General features: G+C 40.4%; 1 protein-coding gene across 14 annotated transcripts in view; it reads left to right on the top strand.

The window, feature by feature from the left end:
• PRRC2C (proline rich coiled-coil 2C) overlaps positions 1-13,092 on the top strand; it is a 71,190-nt gene that overhangs the window by 43,968 nt on the left and 14,130 nt on the right. For 9 of the 14 annotated variants that reach the window (XM_027463601.3, XM_072041604.1, XM_027463608.3 and 6 more), the window contains exons 24-28: positions 4,334-4,423; positions 6,165-6,266; positions 10,448-10,661; positions 11,630-11,833; positions 12,484-12,596. In XM_027463601.3, the coding sequence (XP_027319402.3) occupies positions 4,334-4,423; positions 6,165-6,266; positions 10,448-10,661; positions 11,630-11,833; positions 12,484-12,596 (723 nt within the window). The remainder of the gene's footprint in view (positions 1-4,333; positions 4,424-6,164; positions 6,267-10,447; positions 10,662-11,629; positions 11,834-12,483; positions 12,597-13,092) is intronic. The other 5 variants (XM_072041605.1, XM_027463606.3, XM_072041606.1 and 2 more) reach the window with 3 other exon arrangements.

The raw sequence follows: 13,092 nt of genomic DNA, 5'->3' as shown, positions 1-13,092 counted from the left end.
ATTGGCTTGGATATTGTCAAGGTATAGCTCCTCGCAGGACCCCTTCAGGATACGCAGGACTCATGGTAGTTGTCTGAATGGAAGTCTTCTGACTTCTATCCAGTGAGGTGGTGACTTGTCAGGTTTCATTGTTCTACAGCTCCGTTCTTGGCTGTGATGCATTGATAGCACTGTGTTGTTCATGGAGAGGCTCTCCTGCTTGCCTAATGGCCTGTTTGGGGCCTGGCTTCACTTCTGGCAGCTGTGTGTCTCAAGCAAGAACTGTGTGTGCTCTTTCTCAAATGTAAAGAGGCCTTGTAGTTGGAGTAGCTCCTCGTTAATAGTTGCACCTGCCTTGGTAAAGGGAAAATGCATATTTTATGTTCGCAAAGCAGTTAAGAGATTAGGCTCAAGTGTGTTGCATGCTGTCTCAACCTGTCTTTTCCTTGTCTTAAGCAGAAATCTTCTGACACCATTTAGGAAAAAATCCTCTGCAGAAGTTTCACTCATGATTTTATCTGCTTTTAAATCTACAGGTTTTTTAGGAAAAATAAAGCAGTCTTAGCAGGTTTTTCCAGGTTGTCCTGCAAGCAAAAGATGCTATTGCAATTAAATCTTGTGCAGAGCAAGTGTTAAGGTGGATATTTGTTTCCTACGTCTTAGCTGCAAACTTGATTTTGAGTGGAATGGCAAATAAGTATGAAAATGCAGTGCTGGGATTTTTCAACCTTCCCAGCAGTTTTCATCTTCTGAGTAGATGTAAATGGTAACAACATAAACCAGAACTGGATGAAATGCTCTTCTTGTATGCAGAATCAGAAGTGTACACTGTAAACACCAGATTTTTCAAATATTTGGTAAGGAGGCTATTTGTATTTTGCTTTTTCACCATGTCTTAAGCTTTAAGATAAGGGAAAGAGACTCCTTTTCTAAGCCTCCTGCAGAATAGGAAACATCCTTGATTACTCCAGACTAACTTGCTGGTGAGTAGTTCTGCTGAAGTAAATCAGTATCATGTCTTCTCTGTAAACATTTGAAAAGAATGAGGTTTTCAAAAGGGAGGTCTGAATTTTATGCCTTTCTGGCCCTAGGTAAATGCAGGTTGCTAAGGTGCTTTGAATTAGCATATCATTAAAATGTCAATCCTCCTTCTCAGGGGAAGACCGAATTGAAAGGAAATCTTCCAGTTTGTGCTGGATATGCAAATTTCCAACAATCTCCTTCTTACTTTAAGTGGCTACTAATAGAAGCATTTAATACATGCTGTAAATAAGCCTAAAAATTCCTGTCTCCATAGTTCTAGGTTTGCTTTTGATTTCCTTTGCCGTGAGTAGTTCTCTGGGCATCACTAAGTTTTCTAGGAAAGGGGTGATTGTGTTTTATATTTAATTCTATTGAAGTTGAACCAACAACCTGCAGATGTATTAGAGAAGTTGAACTTAATCTGGATTTCACAGAAATAAACGCCTCTTGCTATTTTTCAAAATGCCTTTTAAAATAGCTTTAAATACTGTTCCAGTCCTGGAACTGATTTATATTGCAGCAGCTTTCTCATGTCTTCGCAGCATTGTCTTCACTCATTAATGAGGGAAGAGGTGACAGTATCTTTAATCTGTTGTTTGAATGTCAGGTGTTAATGTTGTTAGCAAACCTAAATGATTTATCGATCACCAGCAAGGCACACTTTCTTTAGTGTATTTGTTGATTTTAATGTTTGTGAGAGTCAAGCTAGCTGTCTGTCTTCAGAAGCAGAAGCTTTGCAGAAATGTCATCCATCCCAAAACAACCCCCTTCATAGAGCAGCATGTGCACTTAACCATACAGGTCTGTTCTACCTGAGAAGCTGCAAATATAAATAACCTCATGTTAATGAGCTGTTTATCAGGAATGTAAGTGTGATGCTATGAAGCAATTCCAGCTGGTTTTCTCAGGTTTTGTAGTATTTTTGGAGTAAAACCAAACTGTTACACAAGTGTCTGGATCGGGTGAGACACCTTTAGCATTCCCCCAGTCATCCATCTCAAACTAGTTTTGAAGCTTTCAGATCACAGGAGTGATCAGTAACTGGTTGTGGATATGGCAATGAAATGTTTGTGTAAGTAGTTGATAAAGGTTTGTCTTTTGGAGATGATGTCAAAAAGGACACTTGCTTTACTTCAGAGTACAGTTCTTGAGATGGTTCAGTGTCTGACAAGCTCTCTGGGTTAGATGCTTTCCATGAAGCAGGAGCAAACCAAACATTGAGGAAATATTAATGATTTGTAGTCCCCTGCTCCTTGTAGTAAGGTCACCTCTGAGGTCTACCATATCCTTTTGCTCATAAAGTCACAGGTTTGTGATCTCTTCTTTTTGAGCAAAGTAGGTACTTATAAGAAGTTTGCCTGTTTTTTCTTCAGATATAAGTACCCTGTAGGTAACTTCCAAAAAACATGTACAGCTTTTTGCTTTTGCTATTATTACAGTTATTAATTTATATCAACCTATTCAGTTGGGTTCTTCAGTAAAAGTTGTACAGAAAGTTCATTTTAATTGAACTAGGAAAGCTTATGATGGTTGAGATGTAAAAGACTCTAGACATTATCAGTAAATGAAGGATGATGGTTAACCAACCTATGACTTACAGAGTGGTGTTCTTACAGTTGAAGTGCTCTCTTAGCTGCATGTTTGGGATGTAGCTCATCCTTGTACAACAGCTCAGCATTGCACATACGCAATGGCAGTTTTGTATTTAATTTTCTTCTAACCAGGAAGCAGGTGAGTTACACTTCATTAGGAGGACCTTGTGATTAAAGCAGCTTTATGTGCTTGCTTCATTCTACCCAAAGGGAAGTTACCCACTGGATTCAAAGAGTAGCGTGCAACTTTCAGCTTGGTAGTTTGGAGTGTGGAAAACGTGTATCTGGTATCCCACCAGTTTAACAAGGGAAATAAATAACTACACAGAAATAGATTTTCTGTTTCCATCATAAATACAACAGTGTGCACACTGTAACCCTCTCTTACCCTGTTATTCTTAAGCTTGTTTTTCTAGGCTTTTAGCAAAATAAGCTTATCTTTTTAGGAGGATTCTTTGTTACGTGCTGGTTAGTATCTTGACAATTCGATTGCTGTGTTAGGGGACATTGCCATAGGCTCCAGCAGTGAATCAAACGTGCACTTTTTCATAGCTTATCATACTGGTTGAATGCCATTGCGTATAATCTCTCTTGTGCTTTCAAAATAATTGTGTTGGCAACACCAGGCACTCATCAGCAATTCTGCTGCTAATTTATCCTTCAGTTACCTCTTGGTGTTTGGTTCTGTAATAGGTAGAGCCTACCCTGGGCTTGCAGTGGTTGCTAGTGAATGAGTTTTGGCTAATTTTGAGTTGTTTGGTCGCACTGTTTATCTAATAGTCTTTGGGTCAGATTCTGATAATTCTTGCGGTTCTGATAACATTTGTCTCAAATACAGTCAGTTTTAAATATCCATTCAGAAGAACTAAAAAACAGTGCTAAACATGGCTTTAGAGAGAAGTACCAGTGTATTTTTTTTCATTATAGGTCGTTCTCTAGAGAGCTGGCAGTGTCATCAATTAGATGCTTTCATCAGGGAGTTTAGAGTTACCACGTCAACAGTCACTGGCTGCATCTAAGTCCATGAAAATGGACTTGATTCGTGGCACATGTTATGGTCCACTTAACTGTGATAACAAATAAGCTTCAAGGAAAGCCTATAAGTAAATTGGAAACCTCACCCCTTTTCTTCGTTGAAATCACTGCGTGGTGCAGAAACTGGCAGGCAGACTTTCACTGTCTGGAGAAACTGTGTCTTAAGACTTTGAGACAGGACTTAAAGAAAATTGTTCAGTCAAATGGCAACCATCCCTGCATTCTCTTTTTAATCTGGAAGGCCTTACTTGTGATAGATTTACCCAAGAGATTCCCGAAAGCTACAGAAAGCTTTTGGCTAATATATTTTGCTTTTTGAATGTAGTGGGCTAAAAGTGCCTAGAGGTAGCTAAAGCATCTAGGGTGACGGATGATAGCTGGTTACACTTTCATATGCCTAGTGTCCTGGCACTCCATCACTTCGTGTATCCTTGATTTAAAGACAGTATTTTGGCTCATCTCCAGGCATACGTTGTGAGGTCATGAGGCAGACTGTAATCTCTCCAAAATTCTCCTGACCTCAGTAGTAATTCAGCAACAAGAATTGCTGGACATGCTTTCTGACAAGCTTTTGGGGATGAAACTCTTAACTTTCTGTTGCATGATAAGCTTTCCTTCCATAGAAAGGATGACCTCTGTCCAAAAAAACTTAAAATCTGATTTAGGTAAGGGAGATATTTTAATGGAATTATTTTTCTTCACAGGAGTCTGTAACAGACTACACTACACCTTCTTCTCATCCTAACACAGTGGCTACTAGCAGTACAAAAATGGAGGAGACTTTGGTGACGAACGTAAGTCTATTGTAGTGATCGACTTGACTTGGAAGACAAGAAAATATTTTTGCACTTCTTTAAAGCACAAAATACTGCCTTCAGTAAACAAGTCACTAGAGTTTCTTTCATGATAACTAGCCGTGCACTATCCAATAGTCTTATTCTGAAGGACAGTTGGTTCATTTAATATCTGTTCTGGAATTCTTCAGATATTTCCTTATTTTGTGAACTACCACTATGAGCTGAAGAGCACAAACTGGAAAACATCTAGGGACAATTAAAAACAAAGAAGAAACAGGGATAAACATAATCAGTGTGTTCTCAGCAGCAGTTGGGGCTTGAACCTGGTATAAGTAGCAAAGGTCTGTAGGTGAGTTTGAAGAAAGGCTTTTGAAAACAGCTGTTTTGAACTGTAGCTGGAAATCACAGTGCTTGCATGTGAAGGGAGCAGCTTAATGGTTTTTGAAAGCATACAGCAGGATTTAAACTGTTCAATTGCTATAGAGATGTGATATCTGCAGTCCTCACAAAGCCGATGATACTGGCTGCGTGCGTGTGCTGGACCAGTTGAGAGGACCAGCTGGATTGTGTGTTGTAGGCAGAGTCAAGTTTGTCTTGAGCTTGCTGGTACCAGGCTGGGGACTTGGATCTTGTTATTTTTGTTGTTGGAGTAGCAGAAATATAATTGGCTCGACATTGAGTCACTTGTTGTTTGGGGGAAGGAAGAATCAATAGTAGAATCTCAAGATTTTACAAATATGTCTGTGAATTCCATCAAAGAAATGCTTTTAAGCTTACTGCAGCATCCTTTAATGCGGTTTTGAAGCAATATTGGTTGAACTTACTCTTCTGCTGGATTTTCTGGTGGTGGTGTGATTTATGCTTTTGGTGGTTAGTGGAGGAGATTGAATTCTTTTGCGTAAATGGTGTAAGTGTGTGCTCCATTGTGGCAGGTTGGAGTTGGATTTGCAATGCAGGACATAGGGGCTCCTGGCCACAAACGATCTGTGCTATCATCTGCTTCAGAGCTTCAGTATCTGTCTTTTGGATCAGCCTCATCTCATTGATAGGTGGAATTTTGTTAGCTGTGCTCTTTGAGTGGAGAAAGAACTGATCAGGAGGAGTAGGCTGGCCACTGCAGTGTTTTTGATGCGTTCCATTTAGAACATCAAGGAAATCCATCAGTGTTTTCTTCCATACAGATAGAAATAGCTTTCTGTCAAGTTTATTTCCCTGAGTTTGACATCTTTCATCTTTTGAAAGAGAAAATAACTGAATTCAGTTATTGGATGACAAATCTGTTTTGGTTTGTTTCATGGTCCTGTGACTTTGAAGATTTGTAGCTTCCTCTGTTCAGAAACTGCATCTTAGAACTTGAGAGGTCACCAAACCCCATGTACCGTACTGGTACGGAAGGGGTCAAACTTGGCTTGGGAAGAATTTTTGTATACCAGGAAAGTAAAATGGTGCTTCAAAGTAAATCCCAAAGCAGCTAATTGGTATTTGTTTATGCAGAAGACAAGGATGCTTCAGAACCGTAGTCTTGAGTCTCTTTTAAAGAGAGATAAGAAGCATCTCAGCACCTGCTGAACGGCCTTTTCCCACCTACTAAATTTTCACCTTATTTTATCAAAACCTCCCTGCCAAATGCTCAAGCCTTGAAGAAGTTGTAGCTCACTTAATAAAGCTTGAGCTTTGCTTTTCTGGGGCTTTCGTAATAGACGTAGTTAGAATGTGATGTGTGTTGCCTGCCTTTCAGGTGCCCCTGCCCCACACCCTTCCCCTCCCTAGGAGGGAGACTCTACAACAGAGCTCCAGCCTAACTCCAGTTTCTCCCGCTACCGTCGACCTCACCCTCAAGGTATGTACCACATCCCTCTAAGGGTTGTTTTCTTGCATGCAGGGGAAAGTTAATGGAGAACTTGCTGGTAAACCTTTTTTTAGAGCCTTCCTTTGTTTCCTCTGCTGAACTGCTTTTGCATATAAACGGATGGCTGAAACACAAGACTGTATCAAAGGATGCATTTAAATTCTAAATTTCTAACCCCATTTTGCATTAACACTCGGCATCAACCAATCTTGGCTCCCACTGCCCTGAAAAAGGATCCTAGCATTTTAGCATTGTACCATAGTGCTCATGACAAACCATCGGAATCCGATTTATTTTTACCTTTTGGTGTGTGTGGCATAAAGAAAGTTGCTCAGTTTGGTATTAAAGGCTACAAAGAGTTGCTTGGTAAGCCAAGCTTGATTTTCGTAGCTGTAAGATTTTGGTGCAGTGATCCTGTGTTTTGAGTTGGATGGCTGAAGTTCTACATATTGCAATGTAGGTGGCGTGTTGGTGACTGAAGGGCAGTTTGATCAGTTAGTCAGAACATGCTTTGTTGTGTTGTAAATGTTCCGTTGATTTCTGCTCTTCAGTGTAGAGCAAGTGTGGAGAATATCTTGAGTAGCTTTTCCCCGTTCTGATGGATTTCAGATGGTGTGCATTGTATAACTCACTAACATAGTATTGGTCTCTAGCTTTGCTACTGTATCTTTAGAAGTTTTTGGTCTTGGGGTGTGTTAGGTCTGCTTTGTGACTGTGACTGCAGGTGACTGAACTAGTAGAAACATTGCTGCTTCTAGTGTTGAGAGTGATTTTTGAAATTAGCTTCTCTAAATTTAAACAAAAAAAGCTGAGAACAGGGATTGGGTGCAGAACTAACACTTTGGAGAAATTTACTTGTCAATCCTGGTGAGACTTCAGTCTTGCCAGCATGGTTTGACAGCTGCTTGCTCACGTTCTCTATGGGTGATAGCTATTAATGATCTTGTGTTGAATCTTTGCTCTTCTTTTGTTAACACCTTTTTTCCTGGGGAAAAAAAAATGTAACCACTTTAAAACAATAGACATCCAGGCCTGAAAAATGGGGATAGGGCTGGAGGGATGAGTAAATTAACAAAAATATCTGTTTTTCTGTTGCATTCTTGTGTAACAAATTATCATAATCTGACTTTCTGGCACCTGAAAGTTTTTTTTATGAAATAGCTGTTTCAAACTGGTTAGCAGCTGGATTCCTACATAATACAGGTAGAAACATTACTACGGCACAATCCCACAAAGAATGTGATGCTGCTCAGCTACAGGGCAGCCTGCCCTGCTCACTTGTATTTTGTTCTGCAGTTCTAGTGTCAGCGGTTTTATTCATTTCTTAGTGGATGATAAATCTTGGATGTATGATAACAGAATATATTGCAGATAGGTGTTTTAAGGCTACCTTGAAGTACTTTGTGATCAAAAGCTGAACAGAAACTCATTTAAAATCAGCTTTGACTCAGTGTTCCTTACTCCAGCTACTGGAACACTCCCTCCTTTTTGTAACTGTTGAAGGCAACAAGCTTATTTTGAAGCACAGTGACATGGTCACTTCTACAGAAGGCCTTCTGGCCCAGGCAGAGCAGAGCTGCTCCTTCTCTCCTTGCATTTGATATAATCCTTGCTTTTAAAAGGTACTTTTGGAGCCACAGAAAGCAAAGCATTCCCTTCTGTCTTTTAGAAGAGCAGTCTCTAAGCTCTGCCTCCAGAAAGGGATAATCCTCTCTCATATCCTCTTTTTTCCATCCCCTATCACAGAAAGCTATCTGTGAGGAGGCTCAGATGAGGAACTCAGCCAAAATTGTTCCAAGTATTTCACATCATTCTGCAAGGGTGTAGGTGTAAGGTGCTCATCTGAGAAAGCTTGTTGAGCACTGTTTTCCTTGCACCAACTTCACTAAAGAAACCTTTACTAAGGTAGACATCCCAAAAGCACTTACCTGCCACTGCTTTTGCTAGTTAGGATGCTGAGAAAAATAAAGTCCAAAGCCATCACAGACGGAAGTGCCTGGCTCCCTTTATGTTCCAGACTTCAATCTAAAATTTCTGTGTAGGCACCAGAGTCTGGAATCCGGCATTTTTGGCTTTCTTTTGCCAGTCACCTAAATGTTGGTTTACATAAGGATATTTATGTAACCATTTTTCTCCAGTTAACTTCTTGTGTAGTGAGTACTGGAGCATTAATGTGATGCGAATGGCCCTGATGGGTCAACAGTGAAGCAGCAGCCTCAAGTAGCCATGATCTCCAACCTGTGCTCTCCTCTTCCCAGCTGAGCAGCAAAATCGTACCACTTTCCACAGCCTCACTTACTGTAGAGCTTCTTACTCCTTCGTATGTGATCTGTAGATGGTGCCGCATAAGCACTTAGAGAATACCAGTCTATCTTGCATCCTCTTACAGTTTAAGAAGTTAGAGATTAAGGAGCTCTCTAAAGGGAAAGCTATTTGAAAGCTTGATAAATTTGAAACTTGAATAATCGGTAGGGGTATGGAATAACCTGGCATCTTGCTATTGTTTAGGTTTGGAAGACAAAATTCAGTATGTAGACTCCAGCTTTTTTGCTATTACTGTTTTTTCCAGGACATCCTGAAACTTGATGAACATAGGAGAAGCTTCCATGCATTCTCTGTTCAGATGTCCACAGATATTTTCCTCATCTCTTCATACCAGTGTGGTATATTTATTATTCTGTCTTACCAGAGGCCTGTGTTGTGTTCAGAAAGGAGCCTCTAGTCTTACCTGTGCTCCACGTTATGTAAAATCCTTTCCTTTTCCATTTTGAAGTTTGCTTTGTCTACAAGAATTAGAACCAATTTGGAGGAGAGTGTTGTGATGGGGAAACTGAGTATGAGTATGTGATTGCTGGGTAAGATAGTCTCAAAAATGAAAACAGATTATTTATTTCCAAGTGATTTAATGTACAACAAAGTTTCTCTCCTTCCCCCTTTCCTCTTCTGAGGAATGCAGAGCTTAGCTTCTTTCTGTATGGACATGTATTGACCATGTTACCCACTTCTTTGTGCATTGCTCTGCTTTTTTATCACGCCTGAAGCATCTAGCCAAATAACAGAAATTGTGTTTGGTCTGCCCAGACTGTGCTTAGTGCAGCTAAATCTGGATAGTTGAAAGTGTGACTTTCAGGAGTCTGCGAGTCACAGTTAGGGCGCTCTACTGATCAAGGCAGCAAGGGCAGATTTGCTGGTAAGGGTGCATTTGCCCCTTTACAGATACGTTTAAAGACAGCATCTGGCCTTAAGAAGCTCACAGTACTCTGCATGAGGGATTACAGCCTCTGGCATCCAGCTCTGCTCACACAAACTTTCCATTTCAAGGGAAGAGGACAGTTGGAGGTTGTAGGGATGTCCATGGACTGTGTTTGAGCACTTAAATTGATGGGTGTGGTCTGAACATTAACATTTCCTTTTCACTAGTCTATCAAAAGTGTCTCAGTTCAAAGATACAGCATTGTGCATCTGTTCTAGCGATAATTAAATTGTTGGCTGCATTAAGCAATGGTTCCTTCTACTTCTGGTGGAAGAGAATTTTGTACAAAATATTTATTGGAAGCTCCACCTTCCTTGCTGTGCAAGAATGAAATTCATTATTACAGAAACAGAGGAGTGTGAAGCGCCTGTAGCACTCATGTAAAGCAGTGTGCACAAGCTGTGTCAGCAGCTCACGATCACATTTTGACAAGCAGTTGCTTTGGAAATCTGACCATGAGACTGCTTTCAGGTTTACTGAAGTGTGCGTTAGGTATTTTTGGTGGTCACTCAAAACGGATGACATAGCAAGAAAGTAAGGAGCTGCTTCATTTAAAAGACCCAATACTTGTAAGTGGAGGACTTGTGGAAATATCTGGATTCTTTTGTGCCTTTCTTTAGCTTCCCATGCCTTTTGCTCTCCATGTCAAACAAAACCAAGCCAAATTAGTGGGTGAATTCTCTTTTGAGTATTGAACGTTAAGATCATGAACTGTGCACGTGTGCAGTTGGAACAGATAAGAAGCTCCAACTTCAGGCCGTATGCTTTTTGCATGAACAGAGTTGCACGATTACGGTGATTTTTAAGAGGCTCGCATGAAGCCTGAGTTGCCTTTTGAACTAAAAATAACTGTTAAAAGTTGAAGACTGACTGGTTGAACTTCCTAATAGATGAGGAAATTTGTTTTCTTTTTAAATAGATGGAGTCTGCACGCAAAGCATGGGAGAATTCCCCAAACATGGGGGAGAAGAGTTCACCGGTGACATCAGCAGCGTCTCCCATAGCTGGTGGCAGCAGCAGCAGCAGTAGCAGCAGCAACGCTGGGCCAAACAGTGGTACTTACAGCTCCTTCTCTAGTGCATCGATGCCTCCTATTCCTGTAGCGTCAGTTACACCAACAACTTCACTATCAGGTACTGGCTGGCAAGATAGCAGTATCATGTTGTCCTGTTCCTTGGTTATGTGTTTCAAGAGACTAGATTCCCACCACATTTAATGCACAAGACTTCTGTCAGCTTTGCGAGCATGAAATGTCTGAACAATAGCTTCCCAAATACCTCTTAGTTAACAAGGAGATCCTTCCCCTGATTCACTTCAGGCAGCTGAAAAGAATATTTAGAGGACATCTCTGTTTATGCTATTTATGTGGACTTGAAAGAGGAGGTAAACTTCTCCTCTTGGCTGACTTAATGGTTTCATTTTGTTCATCTGAACGAAGGGAGGGAAATAAATTTGTTTTTTTTTTTTTTTATTTCTAAGCAGCTGGTAGTTCTGACAGCCACTGACTTCCAGCAGACAGCTTCAAATTTTTGTCACTTCATCCAGCCTGTTACAGTACTATTTTTCATTTGTGCTCTCACTTTGAGACTCAAGGCTTCAACAGCTCATAGCAAATCTCCCTTGTACTGGGGAGAGCAAGTGTCTGACTGCTCTCCACAAGCATTGCTGGTTCCCACCTTGGTTCTTTGCAGCAAACAAAAGATGCTGGATCTGATTAGATCTTCACAACTAGGAATATTAGAGTATATGTCAAAATCTCAACTGAAATGATTTAAAAATAACTTTCTTTGGAGCCAGCCTCTCGACCATGAGAGTGACAGCCACTGTACATTGCAATATTTTGTTGGATAATTGACCAACATGTTTACTTTGGTACTTTTAAGTCCTCCTGTGCTTGAGAAGGGAGAAGTAACTTAAAGGAATTATTCTGCCATGAATATGGAATTATTCATACAGTGATGGCAACGGCTGCATTAGGTTTCAGTGTTCTTTCCTAGTAGCACCTTATGCTTGCATAGATGTCACCAAACTGACCACTGGAAGATGAGGGTTTGGAATGTCTTCAGCTGTTTTTACAATACACCTCTTGTTTCTCTTGTAGGAGCTGGAACATACACAACCTCTTCACTGAGTACAAAGACTGCAAGCACCTCAGACCCTCCCAATATATGTAAAGTGAAACCACAGCAGTTGCAGACAAGCAGCCTAGCTTCTGCAAGTCACTTTTCCCAGCTGAGCTGCATGCCATCCCTCATCGCTCAGCAACAGCAAAGTCCCCAGGTCTACGTGTCTCAGTCTGCAGCAGGTAACAGTGTTCGGCTGAGAAGCCGTGTGGTTGCTTTATTGGAGTTACAAAGCTGGATAAATGAATTTAATTCTCATTTTATCAGCAATAAGGACAGAAAGATGGCAAGTGTCTGTTGTTATAATGATAATACCATGTTGTTAGTTCGTTGAGGGAAGATAAGTTTGCACCTCTTGATGAACCTTTTTTATTTCAAAATTTTAAATCAATATTCAAGACGAAGAATGACTTAATCTTGATGACTTTATTAAGTGCCACAATAGCTTATAAGCATGGCATTTTTCTTAAAAGAAAGTTCTATGTATAACTAACCTAAACTACATGACTTCAGAGCTTGTTCTTCCCCTTTCATCACCCAAGTGCCTTTTTTGGCCAGAATCTGTTGTTTTGTCTCCTAAGAAATTTATGGGACTGAAGATGCATGTGCAAGACTGACAGATTCTGGGGATGAATAGATACCAAAGAAAAGATACCACAGCTTATTATGCACCCAGCTGTTCAGTTCTGTTTCTTATCCCAGTCTCGCTGGTAGTTGTCACACTGGAAAGTACTGATAGCGGCTGCGTCTCTAAATCTTGCTGAAAACTTGTTTAGCAGAGAAATGTTTGGAAACAGATACTAATTGTATTCCTCTTCCTGAGGTACTGCAGCTCAAATTCCAGCATTTTATATGGATACAAGTCACCTGTTCAACACCCAGCATGCGCGTTTGGCACCACCTTCTCTGGCCCAACAGCAAGGCTTTCAGCCAGGGCTTTCACAGGTACGTGGGAATTTTTTTCTTCCTCTCCTTATCTACATTGACTTTAAAACTCTGCAAATGGGAGCAGGCAAGAGTAGGACTGAAGACTGTAAAAATGAGATCATACCTGTCATTGCTATTTCATACTGGTACATTCAAGTTATCTCTACTGCTTCTCTACTGTGATTGAAAACAATTGTCATAAAATTTGAGAGAATAAGCTTTCACTCAGTGCGCTTTCATGTAAAAGTGCACGTTCGTATGAAGTGTTGTGGTACAAAGTTGTATGGGTATTGCACAGTTGTTTTGTACCCAAATCTAAATGATTGGTTCAGGTTCTCCTGGTTATTTTCACCAAAAGTATAAAGCACAACATGAAAGTATTTTCTGGAACAGGTGCAATACTGGCTCTCCATGCAACCTTGAGGTTTTAAATTCTTCTCTTTACTTGAAAAGTTGTTACACAGATCCTGGCACACATTTGACTGTAGCTTTTCTACATGACTTTTATCCGGAG

This window comes from Anas platyrhynchos, chromosome 8, assembly GCF_047663525.1.
Source record: "Anas platyrhynchos isolate ZD024472 breed Pekin duck chromosome 8, IASCAAS_PekinDuck_T2T, whole genome shotgun sequence".
Taxonomy (NCBI): Eukaryota; Metazoa; Chordata; class Aves; order Anseriformes; family Anatidae; genus Anas; species Anas platyrhynchos.
This window is presented reverse-complemented; position numbering and strand designations above follow the sequence as displayed.